Genomic DNA, 22,480 nt, shown 5'->3' on the forward strand with positions numbered 1-22,480 from the left:
TAGGCTAAGCTAGCGAAGCTATGCATCCCTGTGTTCAAGTCAGCCTCCAAACAACGTATTGGTTAAACGTAAGTACTATAATACGGGATTTCATAATGGCCAGGGGTTGGGTTTGTCGTTCGACAGTAATGTAAAAGACTTTGTTGTGATTTATTTAATTTTGTAGAATATTGTATGAAAGCACTGGGCATTTCAAGTTGTTATAAGTAGTTTGTATCTTTCACTTTGAAATTAGACATTTCACTATTAGTATGCGACTTTTCATTGACATACAAGCGTCCTTTATCATATCGCACATCGCAATATTGATCTCAATTTTTGCAATATGTCTTTTTCCCAAATCGTGCAGCCCTAATCAAATTTAACACTGACAAATAGCAATGGTTCTTACACACTGTTAGCACATAGCTATTGCCTGGAACTGGTTTTACCAAGTCCAGTTAAAACCAGTACACATCCAGTAAACATCTCCCCCTAGAACCAACCTCCCACACAAACACACAAACACAAACCAGTTGATAGTCGTTGAATAACTAGTATTTATGGCCTTGAAAGGATCCACAGATACCCTGTTTAACATTTATAATTTAGCATTTGCCTAGCATGCTAGCTATTAGCCTGAGACGTGGACCCCACTGGGCGGGTAAAGATGAGGAGATAATGATAGTCATCTCCATCGTTAGATCCCCAGTGCTGAGTAAACACCGTGGTAAATCTCGGTTTACTCACCGATGAAGGGGATAGAGTCGAGCGACTCGTCCAGGTTGCTGGAGCAAAAGGAGTCGCTGAGCTTGTCACCCAGCCGCAGCATCTGGAACTCCCGACGAGCGTCATTGGGCAGCCAGCAGACGGCGCCCGCACCAGCTCCGCCCGGTTCCTCAGCCTCATTCACCGCCAGGATGTAGGAGGGGTGCCGAAGCGGCTGAGGGCCGTTCTTGCCAGGGGGTGGCTTCTCCCGTAGGACCACGCCCTCGGTAGGGCTGCATCGATTCGCCGCCGCCTGTTTGCCCGACGGAGGCCTCAAGGCCGCAACCCCACTCTGAGGTTGCCTATTGGAGGGAGGGGCAGAGTAAGAAACAAAACGAGGCCCCGCCCTGGCATCTTTTGCCGCATCTGGTGGCTGCGCGGTGTCTGCACGGGTCCGCTGCGGGTGCAGGTGGTGGGCGTGGTTTGCCAGAACTCTTTGGTCGTGAACAGCAGGCTCCGGGGTGAGGCTCTTCCTCAAACGGGAGGGTCTGTCCACCGGGGGTATTGAGGCGGGAAGGACCTGACCTCTGCCAGTGCGGACGCTGTCGGGGAATGCCGCTGCCGGTCGGTACAGCTGGGACCGAGAAGGAAGAGACTGTCGGGTGGGGCGCACCTGCTGTTCGGCCCGGCTGTAAGTCCGTTGTTCCGTGGGCCAGGCCGAGGGGCGGATCGGCTCGCCGCGCTCGACGTAGTCTGTGGACTGGCCGCGGACCTTGCGCATAAGAGCATCCTGGGAGGCACTGCGCGGCCAATCCCGGTGCTGCGCCGCCCGTTCCATGCCGGTCATGCGGTCCTGAGAGGCGCTACGTTGTGGAAGCATCGGGGGGGCCGCGGAACGACCGGTCATGGGACGTGCTCCGCCTCCGAATCCGGGTGTCCCAGCTAGGATGGGGCTGGACAACCTGCAGGCCCAAGTGAGACGCCTGCGATGCGGCTCGCAAGCTGTCCAGACGCTCCTGGATGGTGCGGCCGTAGGTGTGCAGACCTTTGTGGTCTATGTACTCCCGGTAGGTCTGATAGGTCCGCCAGTCAATGTTCTGTTGGACTCCCAGAGGGAGAACCGAGGAGGTCTGGGGGTAGTGAGCCGGCTGCATTGCATACAGGTCCCTGTGGTAGCCAGCGCCGGGAGGAAAGACGTCGGCTTGGCGAGGAAGGGGATAGGACGGCCTGCCGCCGGACACGGTGCCTGGTCGTCCTCTGATCAGAACAGGGTCGTGGGTCACCAGGCCGTAGTCGCCTCTGTGGGCCAGACTCATGCAGCCCATGTGAAGATCAGGAGGCACTGCCACTGTCCTCGCCCCCTCGCTGCACACACAGGGTGGGGAAGGCGGAACAGGGATCTCTAGGCGGTATCCCACATCTAATGGCAGCCCCCCTGAGGACGAGTTCTCCGTGACCATCCCAGGGGGGGACTTACAGTCTACTTGTGGGTAGCATACAGGGGGGGGCTTGGGGATACGACTGGCGTTTCCATTGTAGGGGTCGTGGCCCTTAAGGTACGCATCTTGTGAGTAGGCCTGCAAGAGAAGAGACAGAGTTCAGAAATCTCTCGCTAATCTGCTGGCACGGTGTCGGCGTGGGCGGCTGGTCCGCGGTGCAGCTTGTACGTGGGAGTTCTGCGGGTCAAGAGCAAGAGGAAGGCGGTACACGGCGAGAGAGATTCTTTGGGTCACTAGTGGAAAGAGACCGGCACGGACAAGAATTACAGCGCATGCAGGTGAGATATTGATCCGTGGGATCTCCTTCCTTTCAAAATAGCGTCACGAACCAGAGCAGAGGAGGATCAGCAGACCACACTCTATTTCACACGGCGTGAAACCAGCAGGCATCACTACAGATGAGGCGTGGGCCGGTACGAGACTCTGATGGTACCACCACAGCTTCACGGAACACCATTTACTTCAAACAAGAACATACAGGATATATGGAAACCTGCTAATCATATCAATTACAGAAAATTAAACATGCAATTACATTTTTAAAATGCATAAAACAAACATACACAAAGCAACGGTTTCCTACTTCCTACACTATGAAGTATGGAACAATGGGCTGAAAAACCCCCACAAGTGGGCGTCTGCTGCCACACCCTGGCCTTCGCCCATTTTTAAGTTAATACCAGTCTCTTTAGCAGTCGTTACATTCCTGCACTTTCTGACGGGTCATTAATAATAATAAAAAAAAGCTCATACCACACTGATGGTACAACCTGTGACCAAGAAAGTGTAAAAGCTGCAAGCGGCCCATGTCTGTGTTACAGGAAGCCAGAAAGCAGCGGTCGTGCCCGGGTCGGAATAGAGGTGGGAGAGGGAAGTTTACCCACCGGTCGGCCGACTGAGCGTGATCGCAGACACACGGAAGCCAGGCTGGAACGGCCTCCCCTCTGAGCCACAGCACTAAATCGGACCTCTGTGATCATCCTTGACGCTCCTCTGGCCGAACCGAGGGATCCATTTTGTTTGCCGAGCTCGGTGAAGGCCAGGCCAGCAGGACCGGACTTTGGCCGCGCTCACCTGCTCGGATACACCTGTACAAACCCTCAGCCTGCTATCAGCTGCAGCCTCGTCACCACGCCTTCAATTAGAAGCCGCCGGGCCAAAGTTCCTCACAACTAGGAACAACGGCGACGATAAAACATGAGCAAAGCTGGATCCCTCAATCAAACAGGTAGCACCACATCGACCGTCGCTAGGCAACATGCAGCACAGGAGACACCGCGGTGACAACAGGCGACCCTCCTCGGCTTACCAGTCGAGCGATCCCCGGTGAAAACTGCAGTCAAAGCGTCGCGGCCGAGCAGGAAGAGCCATATAGAGAGAGAGAGAGAGGGATGGGAAGTGAGGAAGGGACGTAACGGAATGGAGGGGAGAGAGAAGCGTTATCCTCTCACGCTCCGGAGGAGGAGATGGACCGTCACACGTTAGCGATGCCACCCGCTCGTCCGCTTCGCACCCTGGCGAGGTGGGGGGCGGCGGCGGTGGCCTGCCCGCTGCCTCGGTAGGGAGCTCTCGCCATCTCCCCCTCTCCGACTGTGTCTGCGGCCGGATGAGCGGCACCCCCCCATCTCCGGAGAGCAGAGGCAGCCGCTCACATGACTAAGGCAGCTGCCTGATTATACATTCAGCTCAGATGGCAGAGCGGCCCCCTCCTCTCTCTCTCTCTCCTCCACCCCCCCGCCTCCACCTGACTCCAGGCGCCGCGTAACCGCTGCCTCACGCGGATCATTTCACGGCATGCGTGTTCCTACTCTGCAATGTCACAATGTGCAGCTCTAATCCACACAGCCAGCCAGGCTGAAACCACCAAACCATCATACACACACACACACACAATTTGGTAGAGAGCAACAGATGTGCAGAGGGGCTGGGGGTGGGGCTGGGACAACGCTGAGAGGATGATTGCTGGATGGATGGATGGATGGCAGAATAGAGGAATGACAGCCGTTGGTCTGGTTCTAAAATCTACTTGGATTTATCTGTTGAGAACGGACTCTCAGGAAAGCATTTAGATATGTGTGTGTAGATATATAAATAAGGAATTAAATAACATGAATAAACCTGACTGGTTCTGAACTATGACCCACTGAGAAAATTGAGAAAAAAAAAAAAAGCCCCTCACATTAGCAGCTGCCAGTAAAGAGGATTTGGCGTTTTCTAACTTAGCAAAGAGGCTCTTGGCACAATCCAATTATCTGCTCCCTTCTTTATCCATCCAGCACTCCTTCTGTTTGTTGAAGGACCGAATGACAAAAAGAGTCAAATCTAAAAATGTTGTGTTTTGATCTGCGGTTTACGGAATTCGCCGGTGGACTACAGCAATTTTCATCGGGCACTGCAGCGGGCAGCCCCTCCCCCGGCTACCTGAAGGACCCATTGTTTACATTTACAGCATTTACCAGACACCCTTATCCAGAGCGACTTACAATCAGTAGTTACAGGGACAGTCCCCCCCTGGAGACACTCAGGGTTAAGTGTCCTGCTCAGGGACACGATTGTAGTAAGTGGGGTTTGAGTGTGTTACCCGCTAGGCTACTACCAGCCTACACATTGTTTACATGAGACACACCAAGCTTGCTAGAACGTCCACATGATGCTTGTAAATTTATTTCAGCGATTCGCATGTTGTAATTATGCAATTATGCAATTATCGCATGTTTATTTAAATGTAAATTTTCCATAAAATGTCCATTTGACATAGAATCGAAAATAGTATTGAGTACCATCCTTAGTATTGTATAGAGTTTGAAATTTCAGTATTGAAGCCATGGAGCTGCCCCTTTCCAGCTTTTCTGTGATATACTGAACACTATTGGATGTAGAATACAGCAACACGAATGGAAAGAAATGCAAGCGTCATTTCTTCTAGGTTCTTAGGCTGGTTTTTCTATGTCGTTCTAAGGAGGGAGTGAAATGGCTGTGAAAATGGCTGCCCATCCTCACCCGCTGAGCACCTAAGCGGTGTTAACAGCAGGTACTCCGGCACATGAAAAATGGATGGCCTAAATGGGAGCTGAGAGGCACTTTTTTAAATACATTTGCTGATAATATTATGCTTATTATTCAGGAGCACACACCCTAGCAAAGCTGGACCGCTCACACTATTTATGACTGAGCTGATTTCAGGAGCCCATTTTCCACGGCACATTCTGGCAACGAACTTGGGTCTGCCAGGGTCAGGTAGTGTTTTAAATGCGGGTATTTTTGGGACCCAACACGCAGATGGTCACCCATGCGCGTGGTGCGGTAGGTGATTACTGATGTGCTGCTCATGGAGAACGGCCGAGGAGAGCCGCAGGGGAAACAGCGCATTGTTCCAGCGGAGCGTTCGTAGAGACGGGCAAACTTTAATTAGAGCAGAGTGGCAGTGGCGTCCCAGATAACACTACAAAAAAGGGGGTTAGAACAAGACCCAAAACTACAGCATAACTTCTGTCCCCTTTCTGGTGTTATTCCATGCTGCATATTCAATATAAAACAAGCATAATTCCCACGAAACTCCACCATCTAACATGATGTGTTTATACATGTATAGAGTCAGTTCACCCTGTACTGTAATATCACAACTGTATAAGCAATGCCTCAAAGTCTAAAGTGAAGTGATCGTCACATGTGATACACAGCAGCACAGCACACGGTGCACACAGTGAAATTTGTCCCCTGCATTTAACCCATCACCCTGAGTGAGCAGTGGGCGGCCATGACAGGCGCCTGGGGAGCAGTGTGTGGGGACGGTGCTTTGCTCAGTAAACCTTCTGATTACGGGGCCGCTTCCTTAACCGCTAGGCCACCACCTTCCCACTAACGCTGTCAGGTCTGCTGGAGTTGCCAGTGATATTAATTTAGTAGCTACTGAGGGCCACTGACTCAACAGAACACGTTCTTTTTAAAAATGTGGTATTAACACGCTTCAGTCCTGGTGAGTGTCAGTAAAATCAGTGGATTATTGCAGACAGTAATTAAAATATGTGAAATATGGGCCAGTGGTGGCCGAGCCGTTAAGGAAGCGGCCCCGTAATCAGAAGGTTGCCGGTTCGAATCCCGATCCGCCGAGGTGCCACTGAGCAAAGCACCGTCCCCACACGCTGCTCCCCGGGCGCCTGTCATGGTCCCCACTGTCAAGAGGACACGTTTCACCATGTGCTGTGCTGCTGTGTATCACAAGTGACAATCACTGACCCAGGACATGAAGTCTGTCGGTGCCCATCTGCCCGGCTCCGGCTGGCATCAGCTTCGGCACACAGCCCTCAGAAATCCAGGGCACGTTCCGTGGTTCTGCTAACTTTGAAACGAACAGTGAAACATGGGGTGCTGTGACCTTATTTCCCCGTTTCACGTAGATGCACAAATCTACCAAACAGAAACCGTAACGGCCGAGCGGGGACGAGCCGGAGGGTGAGAGGAAGAGCAGGAAGGCGGGCGAGAGAAGACGAGTGCTCTCCAGCAATGATGCAAACGCGATATTAAGAAATGCATCAAGAGAACGCCCTCCAGCATTACTTCTAGTACAGCTTCACTGTAGCTCCAGAAATGGCCCTGAGACTCTCAGAGATGATGCCAGGGTCTGACGACACCAAACACTTGCAGGCCAGGCTACGGGACCTGGATCTGACCCAGGACATGAAGTCTGTCGGTGCCCATCTGCCCGGCTCCGGCTGGCATCAGCTTCGGCACACAGCCCGCAGAAATCCAGGGCACGTTCCGTGGTTCTGCTAACTTTGAAACGAACAGTGAAACATGGGGTGCTGTGACCTTATTTCCCCGTTTCACGTAGATGCACAAATCTACCAAACAGAAACCCGTAACGGCCGAGCGGGGACGAGCCGGAGGGTGAGAGGAAGAGCAGGAAGGCGGGCGAGAGAAGACGAGTGCTCTCCAGCACCCGTATCCAGGCCAGCTGCGACTGAAGGACAGGCAGTCGTGTCCCGGTTTAAAGGCCCAGATAAAGATCTCGTGGTTAACGGAGGGGGAGCGAGAGCGCTGCTGCCATCTCCGTTCGGTTCCGGAGGGTTCCGTATATACTCAGGCGTGAATTAGTCAGGAAATGTGCTCAATCCGACTGGACAGATGAAACAGGAACACTATGGCCAGATGCATGTATGGGTGGTAGTGGCCTAGTATGCAACACACTCGCCTGTGAACCAGAAGACCCAGGTTCAAACCCCACTTACAACCATCGTGTCCCTGAGCAGGACACTTAACCCTGAGTGTCTCCAGGGGGGACTGTGGATAATGCTGTAAATGCGACAGGATATTAACTAGGTTTGCGGTTTGCAGGGGGTCCCTGTGTCTGAAGAAATGGTGTTCCTGGGAAACGTACCAGCTGCAGTATGTCCTCGTCCTTTGGCATGACACAGAGGTCCAGGAACGCATCGCTGGAAGAGAGGAAGACCCCGTTAGCATGAGGCACGTACAGACGCGGGGTCAGCTGACTCGCCGTGCCGGCGCTTACCTGTGCTGGATCAGCGCGATCACCTGCGAGTACGTTTTCCCAATGATGCTCTCGTCGTTCACCTTCACTATGCGGTCCCCTGGTCACACAGAGGACGGTGCACGTCACTTTCCACAACCAAATGTCCCTGGTTCGGAACATCCACTCGTGCCGTGTGCGCGTACCTGTACAGAGTCCTGCGCCGTGAGCCGGTCCTCCTTCCTTCACTTGTTTCACAAAGATGGTGTCCATAGGTTCCAATCTGTTCCTCTGTCGCCCTGGAAACAAGACAGCGGCTTGTCACCGGCGGCCACACACACACACACACACACACAAACAAGCCCCACACCAGAGTACCAGTGGCCACATCTTGCCGAGTAAACACTTTCCATGATAATGGGGGAGGACATTTTTGGACAATTAGCAAGAGGATTTCAAAGTGCAAACACTCCAACACAAAAACCTTCATGGCCGCCCCCCCGGCAGAAAGGGAAACTTTTGCCTGTTGTTATGGCAACTGTGTTTGATCTTTGTTGGGGGGGGGGGGGGCTTACAATCCCAACACCCCGACAAACCATCAAAAAGCAACGAGCACCTGAGAGAACGACCGACGGGACCAAACGGACCCCCTGAAGGCCGGGAACGGGGACCCTGGCGGTGACTCTGCGATGTAAACCGGGCTAATTAACAGACACCCCGAGAGCGACGTGAAAGAGGCCTGGCAGCAGAAGGCCTGCTTGCGCATTCTGTCCCGATCTCCTAGCAGCGAGAGCGGGACGATAATAAATCCTCCAACCACGAGGGTCTGGGAGGTTTCAATTCACACAATACCATTTTATTATTTAAAAAAAGCTGAGGATTTACATAAAAAGAAAAAGGTTAAAAAAAGCTCGCTTTCTGTTGTATCGTGGGTAATTACTTCTGTCCCCCCAAAAACAATCTTTAAAGATGTTTTATATGCAAGGAGCCAGATGATTGACAGCTCTCACACACGCTACTTCCCACATACATTGATAAAGATGGAGTTCCTTTCTTCTTTCTTCTATTCCTTTCAGCACCACGATGAAAAGCCGCCTTCATTAGAACACAAAGCGCTAATAATTCTGTTCTTAATCAGGTTCTTTTCTAAATATTATTAATATGAAACGTGAGCGTGGCCGCACGCCGGGTGTGTGAGGAACATGTTCTCTGGGTGGATACAGCCTGTTGAATGTGTGTGTGGGCCACAGCAACATTCACACTTCCCTCGGGCGTGTGTGTGTGTGTGTGTTTGTGGGCGTTCGATCTAGCACCAGGAATAGCTCCTCCAGAGAGGAGGGGAGGAGCGCGGAGAGACGGAGTGAAAGGATGGAGAGAACCGGGCGGAGGAAGGATGTGGAGGCTCTGGCTTCCATTCAAGGCCATTAAAATCGCCATGGAAAGGTCAACATGCCCCCACACACACACACACACACACACACACACACACACACACACACACAGCATGGCAGAAACAATCCACACATCAAATAATCCCCATTACATAAACTAGAGCCCCGCAGAGCCCCTAGCGGTTAAACAGAAGAGCTTTACAACCTCGGCCATGCTGTTTATCTACAGCATCTGGACAACCACGTCATGCTCCTACGTGGCCTGAACACGGCTTTCCTCCAACCCGGTCTGGTCACGGTCCTGCTATCTGGTTGCATTATTTAAACCAAATGATTAATTACCGGTCGTCATCTTTCTTTTTCTAACAATTTTCACCACGCTCGAGGAGACACGATAATATTTTAGACTCTGAAATGGTTCCTGTGTTGGTCACCTTCACTCGTGTTAATCTGGTCATGAACCGCGTGGAGAGCAGCCGTGAAGGTGGAAAGAACTGGATTCACCACCGCATTCCTTCCGGAAAAAAGCCTTCTGCAATCAGGACACTTTCTACACACACAGGGAGCAGCCAGCAGAGGGCAGCAGAGGCGGCGGAAAGGCCCGGCAGCCAGATCCCAGCGGGGCCGAGGCCCGCTGAGGGCGGAGCATGCAGGGGCCGAGGCCCGCTGAGGGCGGAGCATGCAGGGGCCGAGGCCCGCTGAGGGCGGAGCATGCAGGGGCCGAGGCCCGCTGAGGGCGGAGCATGCAGGGGCCGGAGCCCCCTGAGTCAGGAGACTGGTAAGAACGAGCACAAGTTCCTCCGTAACCCAGCAGAGGCTCCACTAGCCCGGTACAGCGGCAGAAGCCCGGGAGCACGGTCGCCATGGCGACTGTCTCTCTCCATCTGCTTGATGAGGGTTTGAGATTTAACAGGAACACATGACCCCCGGTCGGCAGGGCTTGCAGTCAACAAAATGGCTCAGAAGATCTCAGCACGGGGCGGCTGCAGAGGTCAGCATAAAGGCCGCCGGGGGCCACGACAATTAAACGTGATCAAATGGCTGGGTTCCCAATCGAACTCGGGCTTGACTTTCCCCAACCCCCCATATAAAAAGTAGAAATCGGCATGATTTTTTTTTTTTTGCTTCTATATCGGTCATATTTGTCCCCCAATTCTGTATCTGAAGTCTCTTGGTGCAGAATTAGAGTCACGTTGATCCAGTCTAGGGCTGCAACAACGAATCGATTGAATCGATAAAAATCGATTACTAAAAGAGTTGGCAACGAATTTCCTAATCGATGCGTTGTGTCGCGCGATGCAGAGACATTTGATTATTATAAAATAAATAAATAAAAATAAAATAAAAAAAACTTTATTTGAGCGCGGAGTGAACACACTCGGTCTCTCTCGCGCACAGATGCTAGCAGAGTTTGCAGTCTCATAGACAGCGGAGGTAGAGGACGTCTCATAAACGAGCGGTGGTAGAGGACAGATACATCTGCGCGAAAATATGCAAAAGCGGCACGGCACAGGAGCACCACGGCAATGATCCAGCACCTGAAACGCGTGTTTGATGAGGAGGAGGAAGGGAGTTCAGCAGCAGGGGACGTCACTACAGAATCCTACTTTAGTTCCGCTGTGAAGTGAGGAACGTAATGTCCCTGGTGCTGGTGTTTACTCGTTATCCAGCTTGACAGGCATGACAAGTTAGCGTTAGCGCGTTAATAACAGTAGTAAAGCAGGGGTGCTATAGTTACTTTGCATTAAAAGACTAAAGACATGTTTTTATTCACTAGCCTTTTTTGGACCATTCATTTTTCAATCTGTTGTCATGTATATCTACACTGCAAAAAAAGCTGTTCTTACCTAGTCATTTTGTCTCGTTTCCAGTCCAAATATCTAACAAATCTTAAATCAAGATTACTAGACAAGAAAATTGGCATGAGAAAATTAAGTGATGCTGTCACGATCCGGACCGGCAGGGGTGACTCCGGATCCGGAGTCCGGACCGGAGTTTCGTCCTGTGTAATGTTCCCTGATCGTGTTCACCTGGTGTATATTTATATAATTTTATAAAATTATCCTGTTCATGTCTGTTCGCCTTTCGGGTCATTGTGCGTGTTGATGTTCCCCTGTCTCGTGTAGTTTGTATTAAGCCCGCAGTTGTGTGAAATTGTGCGAATGCGTCCTCCTTCATCGCCATGTCCAGCCCACCCGTTACAGATGCTTAAAACTTCTGTCTGAGATTATATCTCATTAAGATTAGTTTTCTTACCCCATTGGCAGATAATTTTGCTTGTTTTAAGCAATCACTTAATTTTGAGATGTTTTTTCAGAAAACAAGACAATTTCTTATGCTATTTCATGTGTCTAGTGAATGTATCTTGATTTAAGATTTTTTCCATATTTGGACTGAAAACAGGAAAAGTTTAGAAAAGCATTTTTTGTAGTGTATACTCTGTGCTTTGTCCCATATAGGTTATTATTGACAAATATATTAGTGTGTTGTAATTTAATTTTAAAGTTATTTTATAGCACTTGGTCATCTTAAGATGTGTTTAAATGTGGTGTATAAATGAACCTTGCACTTACTACATTCATGGTAATCATTTAATAAAAAGCTTCAACGTGAGCTTGAGAGAGAGAGATAGTGTGTGTGTGTGTGTGTGTGTGTGTGTGTGTGTATGTGTGAGAGTTTGTGAGTGTGTGCATCTGCAGTGCAGTGTAGAGAACAAGTTCTGACATTCAAACAAATCCTTTTAAATTTTCTGATTTGTATTGTTCTTAATTTTTTTTATAAATTATTTATCGTTCTGGCAGCTCAGGTGGCACTTTATTTAAAAGGCAGATGTAAAGCACACATGTGTATGTTTTTTGTGTTAGTCCATTTTTATTTTATTTTTATAACAGCTCAAGGAGAAACATGTTTGTGCACTTTCTGAAGATTTTTGGTTCTGTTTTTGAATAAAGGGTTGGAAATGAATGCTTTTCTGTTTTTTGTTTTTTATCCGATTCTACGATTAATCAAAAAAAAAGAATCGACAGTTTAATCGATTATTAAAATAATCGTTAGTTGCAGCCCTAATCCAGTCCGACAGTGAGGTGTCCCACGGATCAGACCGTCTGAGCTGCCGCTCTCTGAACGGTGAAGCCGCCGATCACCATTTCTAGCCACTGCAGGACCATAGACAGACCAGGGGAACTCGTATTAATGTTCAATCATTCAAAACTGCATTTTGAATTTTATTTCATCACTTCGGCTGAGCGTCCTTAAATTCTTCATCTTCAAGCCAAATATCTCGACATGTTTCGACACAGAACATCGCAGAAGGTTGAAACAAAGGCACCTAACAACACATCAGGTTTCGGCTACTGCACCATATGCCATTAACAAAATTATTCCAGAAATATTCCAGAAATCCCCTGAACGTGGGAACCCTGGAAAACGGTTCTGGGTTCCGCCACGGGAATGACGGAGACTGAGGACCTGGAGTTTTTTTTATTATTATTAAATGATGCTGCTCAAGTTACTTCAGAAAGTGGTTCAAGAAGAACTGGACCGTCCCGTGTACAGTACGTCCCCACTAATTCTCTAACCGACAGAGCTCCTTTGTCACCTAAATTAACAATGAAAGACAAACTGTGGTCAGATTGGACCACAGCCTGCGTCACATTAATGACTGAGTGAGAAGACGCGTTCCTGGTGTGGCTCCGGGGCCCAGACCTGCAGTCTCGTTCACGTGTGCTCGTAAAGAGAAGCTGGAGGTGATGCAGAAGGGCTGCAGCGGGACAGACAGCCGTCCCGCGGTAAACAGACCAAACACTGACATATGCAGACGTCCCCAAAAGCAGAAAAGCAGGAATGTGGGGGGAGCAAAACTTCTGGACACGTCATGTGGTCAAAGGTTCCCGCTGGGGACCAGGGCAGAGGTGTTATTCCTGTCCCCACTGTTGGTCTTGGGAATTAGAATGAATACAGGACTGTCCCCCACGGTGTCCCGTATGACACGCACACACTGAATGTGATCTGATTGGTGGAATGCAGGAACCGCCCTGACACTATTATGCAACAGGAAGTGAAAATGGCTTACCTCTGCGGGCGTGATCAGCATCCTTTAACAGAAAGAGAGAGAAACAGACGTGTAAATAGTGTGGAAATTGCTTTTCTGATATTGCCAGTTTGAGAGCGACTGGACTAAAGTTTAAAGACATTAACATCGTTTAACCAGAGCATTCTAGAAAAAGGACCAACATGCACTGTAGAGGCAACCTAAACATCGTTTTAGTCAAATATAAAGTGAAATAAAACGCCCGTACACGTTACAAAATGGCCAGAACCAAACCACCGCCATGCGACTAATGTCATGCAGTATTTCCACCCCAACAACTTGTACATGATGGAGGAATAATCACTAAAATCACAACTGGACAATCACCCGGTCAGGAAGTTGAAATGACACAAACGACATATTAACACTTTAATGAGCTGTAAATCGTCTGGGTCCGACGCTGGGTCGGTCGGTTCCGTCCCGACGTACTCACATTGTAGGACGCCTGCACGGCCGACTCGGGCGGGTACACGATGAAGTGACGCAGGGTGAAGCCGAAGCCCTGAGATGTCCGGCGCAGGCGGAGCGTTTTGAGGCCCGCCCACAAGTACGCCTCGTCCTCCAGAGGGAACGCCGCTCCCGGGGAGTCTCCACGCTCAAGGCCATCCTGCACACGTGCAAGCAAATACGTCTTCATTAGCATGCGGGATTCACAAGTTCTAATACAACAAATAATACAAAAACAATTCAATATAATTACGCGGTTAGAAATTCACCCATCTTCCTGTTGTAGGCAAATATGCAGTTAATAAAAACGTTCAATGCTCAAGAAGGTCTCATGAATATCTGCAACTAGTTAAGACCTCAGACCTCTTTGCACCTCTCCAGGCATCTCAATCATAAAAAAGAGCCGGTAGCCTCAGTTCGTACGGTATTAATAACACCGCACCGCCACCGCTGCTTTTACGGGTGGAGGTCCTGCCCCCGCCGCCGTCTTTAACAGGGGCCAGAATTCTCACCGTATCCACGTTTACTCAAGAAGAGCTCATCTAACAGCCGGCTTTAACCAACCTCACGCCGCCCGCGGTTACTCGTCTTACTCGCGAGTCCGCGCGCCGGCGTAGGTGGCAGGACGGTTTTATAATATCACTAACGCGATTCGTTTTAAATAACATCCTCATCCATTCCCCCTCAACTCGTCCTGAAACATAAACCATACGGCAGGAAAAGTTACATTTTTACTAAACAAATTCCATCACACTTCAAATGACTCTAATGCAAATTTTCATGACCGTACGTTCTCTGAAATCTCCGTGCAAATTTGAGAGAGAAAAAACATATACAGTAGAGGCCGAAAGTTTGGACACCTTCTCATTCAACGTGTCTTCTTTATCTTCATGACCATTTACGTTGGTAGATTCTCACTGAAGGCATCAGAACTATGAATGAACACATGTGGAGTTCTGTACTTAACAAAAAGTGGAGACCTGACCTCCACAGTCACCGGACCTGAACCCAGTCCAGATGGTTTGGGGTGAACTGGACCCCAACAAGTGCTAAACACCTCTGGGAACTCCTTCAAGACTGTTGGAGAAGCATTTCAGGTGATGACCTCTTGAAGCTCATCGAGAGAATGCCAAGAGTGTGTAAAGCAGTAACCAGAGCAAAGAAACTAGAATATAAAACATGTTTTCACTTATTTCACCTTTTACAGAACTCCACACGTGTTCATAGTATCTAAAGGAGACACGCGGCTGCGGAGGACGTGGTTCATGTACTATGTACTTCATATTACACCAACGAGTCAATCAAATTTCCCTGACTTCTCCCCGACGTTTACATGTTTGTTGGGTATTCCGAGACGTTTCAGGAATGGAAAATTCTTGACTTTTCCAGGTTTTTAATGAGCCTTTACAGAAGATATCATGCTCAGCCGGCAGTATAAGAAGAACAGGGTCTTTGTTGACTTGTCTTTCCAGGAAGCGCAACCAGCTGGTTCAGCACAGAGCTAACAAATAAATGATGTTCTATTAAACCATTACTGCGCTTCGGAGGAGGGCTGGGCGAAAAAACGGGAACGATTCGTCTTTCCTTATGATCGGTTTTATCTGATATTGCCAGACTGAAACGGAACACCCCAAAGATAATAAACAGTTTATTAACATAAGAAACCATAACTTTCGCTGCCCTCCTTGGCTCCATTTTCAGCCATTTCACCAAAGGTTCCCAACCTTCTTCTGCAGGGCCTCCCTTTTCTAGATGGGAACGTGATCATGCGCCCCAAGCTCCCCGTTTACATCAGCATTTCCATTTCCAAACAAGGATTTTCTTTCAGTATTGAAACAACATTTCTGGATATTTTGCCTCTGCGATTGTTCCTGTAAATAATTTCAGTGTATAATTTTAAAAAACTGTAAATAATAGTATTCAACTTGTTAAAATCTGATGCGCCACTCGGGACGCTGTTATCACACGGTGATCCAGACACGCGTTCTCTCTCTCACTCCTGAGTGCATGTGATGTAAAACCTTCACTCTCGCATGCATGCAGGCTTTTGGCTGCTTGCTCTAGTTTTTGGGATATTTTCAAATTCAAATTTTATTTGTCACCTACACAGTCGTACACGGTATGATGTGCAGTGAAATGCTTTCTGCAACTGCTACAGACCACAGTATTGCAAATGTTGCAAGTAAACAGTGAACCAATATGCAAATATTGCAAACATAACCAAATATTACACTTTTACGTCTTGTGTAAAAAAATATGTGTAACTGGTAGGGTGAAGGTGTGCAAATGAGTTACAGTTTTTACAATGTTTAAAGAAAGAAGAAAGAGCCATAAAAGATGGCATAAAAAAAAATTTATGCCATTTACAATTGATTTTATTCTGTTACTATTTGTTACTAAATATTTTTTTAAATACAAAATGACACAGAATACCCCAGCTGTACACAATTCGTTGTTCGCACCGCGTCACTTTCACTTTACAGCAACAGCACATGCATGCGAGAGCCAGCAGAGTAGCATGGACATCTTGAATATAAACAGAAATATAATTTTTATATATCAATATATATTTTTCATGTATTACTTTAATGCAAAACGAGTGTGTGTGCGCTATTGTAAAGCTCTCATTAGAATTAAATTGGTTCCCTGCCCCCCTCTCTCCAGGCCAGCCCATAGAAGGAGTTGTGTGTAGAGTGTAGGTGTCACCTGAGACACTGTGGACCTGTGGAGCAGGTTCCTGACGCACATGTTTACACTTCAGCAGCATCCACACACGGCACACGACTGGCCAATAAGCTCGCTGAATGCGACTAATACTCGGATCTTTTCATCCAATCCTCGCTAGTCTTGAGATCCTATTAGCACAACAGCTAAGATCCATTCTATCGGCTAAAAGGAGCCTCCAGGAAACATCTACATGAGGTTGAAAGTTGGGGACATTTCACTTAATTCTCCTTTGTCACCGAACAATTTAAGTACATCACAGGGTGGTTAACACACTCGCCTACGAACCAGAAGACCCAGGTTCAAACCCCACTTACTACCATCGTGTCCCTGAGCAGGACACTTAACCCTGAGTGTCTCCAGGGGGGACTGTCCCTGTAACTACTGACTAAGTCGCTCTGGATAAGGACGTCTGGTAAACGCTGTAAATGTAAAGTACACATTTGGCTGTAATAACAAAGCAATTTCCTTTCCAGTGCAAATCTGGCACAATTCTGCGACGGTTCTGAGTGAAGAGGATCAAACTCACAGCGAGTTGAAATCGAGCAAACAGGAAAAATTCTGATACGAGGGTCTGAAAGAGTGCATTGAACCTGATAACAGTTTTGAAGGTGGTGGAGTCAGAACTAGATGAATTATCGCTAGACAGGTTGCAGTGTAAGGTGTGGATGGGGGGCCGTGGTGGCCCTAGTGGGTAAGGAAGCAGACTCACAAAATAAAAAAGGGTTGTGCCAAATGCCCCCTTGAGAGAGGCATCGTCCCCACACTTGTAGAACTGTGTTTCAAATGAAGAACTTTATGTTAACCGGATAAAAAAAGTAAAAAAAAAAAAAAAGAAAAAAAAAAGGTGAGCATGTAAAGCTGCATTATTACATGCGATGCAGCTTTTATGCTGGCGCACCAGCGCACTCAGCTTCCCGACCATCCCCTCCCCTTACCAGTGGCTAACATCTGGTGTGATGAATGCTAGTGTCCCCAGAACGGGGGACATCCCCAATAGGCACATGCACCTGCCCCATAGGCTGCAACGCGCTGCAGTTTTTTTTTTACATTTTCAAGCAGATACCTGCAGCAACCGAGGACAAACCCGCACAATCATGCACTTCTCGCGCTCATCGGCAGCCATTAAAAACCGCTTTATAATGTCCAGAACCTCATGGATCTGCAGTTTGTCCTGTACTCAAAGCAGAATTACAGCGCCACCTACACGTGTGCGGGGATAAAACAGCATTTTGGGCCGTCTCGTGTGAACGATGTTTCAGAAAACGGTCCCATGTAAACACAGGTTTATTTTACAAACTTTATTAAAACATGTGTGAAATACCTTCCTTGTCTTTATTATTTGCCACATCATTTAAATAGCATCACGCTAAGTGTAAAATCTGGTAGCTAAATAGGAGCCATAACAATATCAAAATATTAATCAGTTGCAGTCCTTGTCTGGACCTGTCAAAAAACTTAACTGATGGAACAAACCAACAAACCCCTCCCCCTTTTTATTTCAACTTAACTTTATGGGTTAAAAAGCTATGGTCCAGATCGGTGAAAGCACACACAGCCAATTTGAACCGGCTGTGGACCGCGTATTCAACAGTGCGGTGGTCCACCAAGAGCGACCACAACGCTGGTCCTTTCCAGCAACGCTACTCATGATTCTGCTTCTGGGCTGGTGCGAGGCCCATCGAGAGCTGGTTCCACATCGGCGCCCTTTATGAACTGAACTAAAATCCCGGATCTCAACAGCACTGGGTTCTTGGTTCCACACCAAGTTCTGTACAACCGGCTGCCCTGGCCCAGTCCACCAGGTCTTGGTACATACTGGCGTGTCAAAGTGGATTAAAGCCCGGTTGTTGTGGTGGGACTTCACGGTTGCTTCTAAAAATGACACGAGGAACGTGAACAGCAGGATGCTCAGTGTCTCCATACACGTTTGGGTGGTGGAGGAAAGAGGTTCGATTTGCTCCTCCACAGCACATCGGGAGCACAGCCCTCCAGGCAGACGGACTCACGGCACGACTTCGCTCCGAACTCACTCTCCCGGCAGTCGTTGCCGATAGCGACTGCATTATTATATTCTGAGGGCCACGTGTTTGAAAAGCTCTGCAAACTCACCATGCCCTGGTTCCATAACTCCACAGCGCAGAGCACCAGGTGCCCATACTAAAGGTCACCAATCCATCACCGCTCGGCCCTTCCAGCTCTACAACAGGTGGCCACAGAGCCTCGGCCAGTAGCGTACGAGGATACAGGCCGCGCCGACGTGCGGATTAGCCGAACAATGCGTCTACTGAGTAACGTGGGTGTACGTGACTGTAACCGGGACGTGCGTCCACAGATGTCCCACACACAAAGAGACACGTGTAAATATTCCCTCCGTATCACCGCTCACAACCGCTAAACTGAAAACCGCAAACTGGGGGAACCTCGGGAGCAACGACGGATGGGATTTACCATTCGAAGCGCGGAGCACCACAGACGTGGGACCTGCCGACCAGACTGTTTTTGCTAAACGAAGTGAGTCCATTTGCACTAATGCAAATGATGGCAGCTCAACTCGTCCAGCCACCACTGACCCAGAGCCGGACGTCCAGCCAGCCACACACAGCAGCACCGAACCACGCAAGGTTCCATACATCTACTGTACCTACACTACCAGCCAAACGTCTGGACACCCCTACGTACACTACGTACCTACACTACCAGCCAAACGTCTGGACGCCCCTACGTACACTACGTACCTACACTACCAGCCAAACGTCTGGACACCCCTACGTACACTACGTACCTACACTACCAGCCAAACGTCTGGACGCCCCTACGTACACTACCAGCCAAACGTCTGGACGTCCCTACGTACACTACGTACCTACACTACCAGCCAAACGTCTGGACGCCCCTACGTACACTACCAGCCAAACGTCTGGACGTCCCTACGTACACTACGTACCTACACTACCAGCCAAACGTCTGGACGCCCCTACGTACACTACGTACCTACACTACCAGCCAAACGTCTGGACGCCCCTACGTACGTACACTACCAGCCAAACGTCTGGACGTCCCTACGTACACTACGTACCTACACTACCAGCCAAACGTCTGGACGCCCCTACGTACACTACGTACCTACACTACCAGCCAAACGTCTGGACGCCCCTACGTACACTACGCACATACACTACCAGCCAAATATCTGGACGCCCCTACGTACAATACGTACCTACACTACCAGCCAAACGTCTGGACGCCCCTACGTACAATACGTACCTACACAACCAGCCAAACGTCTGGACGCCCCTACGTACAATACGTACCTACACTACCAGCCAAACGTCTGGACGCCCCTACGTACACTACGTACCTACACTACCAGCCAAACATCTGGACGCCCCTACGTACAATACGTACCTACACTACCAGCCAAACGTCTGGACGCCCCTACGTACAATACGTACCTACACTACCAGCCAAACGTCTGGACGCCCCTACGTACACTACGTACGTACACTACCAGCCAAACGTCTGGACGCCCCTACGTACGTACACTACCAGCCAAACGTCTGGACGCCCCTACGTACAATACGTACCTACACTACCAGCCAAACGTCTGGACGCCCCTACGTACACTACGTACGTACACTACCAGCCAAACGTCTGGACGCCCCTACGTACAATACGTACCTACACTACCAGCCAAACGTCTGGACGCCCCTACGTACACTACGTACCTACACTACCAGCCAAACGTCTGGACGCCCCTACGTACGTACACTACCAGCCAAACGTCTGGACGCCCCTACGTACACTACGTACCTACACTACCAGCCAAACGTCTGGACGCCCCTACGTACACTACGTACCTACACTACCAGCCAAACGTCTGGACGCCCCTACGTACACTACGTACGTACACTACCAGCCAAACGTCTGGACGCCCCTACGTACAATACGTACCTACACTACCAGCCAAACGTCTGGACGCCCCTACGTACACTACGTACCTACACTACCAGCCAAACGTCTGGACGCCCCTACGTACGTACACTACCAGCCAAACGTCTGGACGCCCCTACGTACACTACGTACCTACACTACCAGCCAAACGTCTGGACGCCCCTACGTACACTACGTACCTACACTACCAGCCAAACGTCTGGACGCCCCTACGTACAATACGTACCTACACTACCAGCCAAACGTCTGGACGCCCCTACGTACAATACGTACCTACACTACCAGCCAAACGTCTGGACGCCCCTACGTACACTACGTACCTACACTACCAGCCAAACGTCTGGACGCCCCTACGTACACTACGTACCTACACTACCAGCCAAACATCTGGACGCCCCTACGTACAATACGTACCTACACTACCAGCCAAACATCTGGACGTCCCTACGTACACTACGTACCTACACTACCAGCCAAACGTCTGGACGCCCCTACGTACACTACGCACGTACACTACCAGCCAAACGTCTGGACGCCCCTACGTACACTACGTACCTACACTACCAGCCAAACGTCTGGACGCCCCTACGTACGTACACTACCAGCCAAACGTCTGGACGCCCCTACGTACACTACGTACCTACACTACCAGCCAAACGTCTGGACGCCCCTACGTACACTACGTACCTACACTACCAGCCAAACGTCTGGACGCCCCTACGTACACTACGTACCTACACTACCAGCCAAGCGTCTGGACGCCCCTACGTACACTACGTACGTACACTACCAGCCAAACGTCTGGACGCCCCTACGTACAATACGTACCTACACTACCAGCCAAACGTCTGGACGCCCCTACGTACACTACGTACCTACACTACCAGCCAAACGTCTGGACGCCCCTACGTACACTACGTACCTACACTACCAGCCAAACGTCTGGACGCCCCTACGTACACTACGTACCTACACTACCAGCCAAACGTCTGGACGCCCCTACGTACACTACGTACCTACACTACCAGCCAAATATCTGGACGCCCCTACGTACACTACGTACCTACACTACCAGCCAAACGTCTGGACGCCCCTACGTACGTACACTACCAGCCAAACGTCTGGACGCCCCTACGTACACTACGTACCTACACTACCAGCCAAACGTCTGGACGCCCCTACGTACACTACGTACCTACACTACCAGCCAAACGTCTGGACGTCCCTACGTACACTACGTACCTACACTACCAGCCAAACGTCTGGACGCCCCTACGTACACTACGTACCTACACTACCAGCCAAACGTCTGGACGCCCCTACGTACACTACGTACCTACACTACCAGCCAAACGTCTGGACGCCCCTACGTACACTACGTACCTACACTACCAGCCAAGCGTCTGGACGCCCCTACGTACACTACGTACCTACACTACCAGCCAAACGTCTGGACGCCCCTACGTACACTACGTACCTACACTACCAGCCAAACGTCTGGACGCCCCTACGTACACTACGTACCTACACTACCAGCCAAACGTCTGGACGCCCCTACGTACACTACGTACCTACACTACCAGCCAAGCGTCTGGACGCCCCTACGTACACTACGTACCTACACTACCAGCCAAACGTCTGGACGCCCCTACGTACGTACACTACCAGCCAAGCGTCTGGACACCCCTACTCTCAGAAGGAGCCATGTTGAAGATCATATTTCATATTTGTTGTATGAGGAGAACGTGGAGTATGTTTGATGAATCTGTTTTTCCTCTTTTTACCGTCATGGCGGCTTTGTTCACCATCTTCATCATTTTTTTATCGTCGACGGTTGGATGATAAAACGTCCAACCGTCCCTGTTTTCCAACTTAAGCTGGTGGAGAGAAGACGAGAGCGTGAAACGCTGCGGTCACGCGAACGTTTGCAATTCTTTGTGCATTTTTAACGTGTTATTTGGCAGCTCCGCTTCTTCATCATACCGCATTTCGTTACGATGCCACGTTGATGGTTTTGACCGTGTTATTCGAACATACTACAGAATTTCAGAAACAGAAAGTTGGGCTACTGCTGAATTTCCCACTTATTCTCATAAAATAGAATTTGTAAAAAGTACGAATGACGTGGTTATGCACTTCAAAGTATGATGAATACATAACTGCATCCTCTAAACCGGCAGAAGGACCGTACAAGAAGCGCTGGGCGGCGTCAGAAACGTCG

At 49.4% G+C, this 22,480-nt stretch overlaps 1 protein-coding gene across 1 annotated transcript in view; it reads right to left on the reverse strand.

Annotated features, from left to right (window-relative positions):
* Window positions 1-22,480, reverse strand: part of arhgap21b (Rho GTPase activating protein 21b) — a 42,190-nt gene that overhangs the window by 15,371 nt on the left and 4,339 nt on the right. The window contains 7 exon segments of the mRNA XM_028976663.1: window positions 730-1,573; window positions 1,575-2,264; window positions 7,564-7,618; window positions 7,696-7,774; window positions 7,860-7,952; window positions 13,117-13,138; window positions 13,568-13,741. Of these exon segments, the coding sequence (XP_028832496.1) occupies window positions 730-1,573; window positions 1,575-2,264; window positions 7,564-7,618; window positions 7,696-7,774; window positions 7,860-7,952; window positions 13,117-13,138; window positions 13,568-13,741 (1,957 nt within the window).

Source organism: Denticeps clupeoides, chromosome 4 (genome assembly GCF_900700375.1).
Source record: "Denticeps clupeoides chromosome 4, fDenClu1.1, whole genome shotgun sequence".
In the NCBI taxonomy this organism is placed as follows: Eukaryota; Metazoa; Chordata; class Actinopteri; order Clupeiformes; family Denticipitidae; genus Denticeps; species Denticeps clupeoides.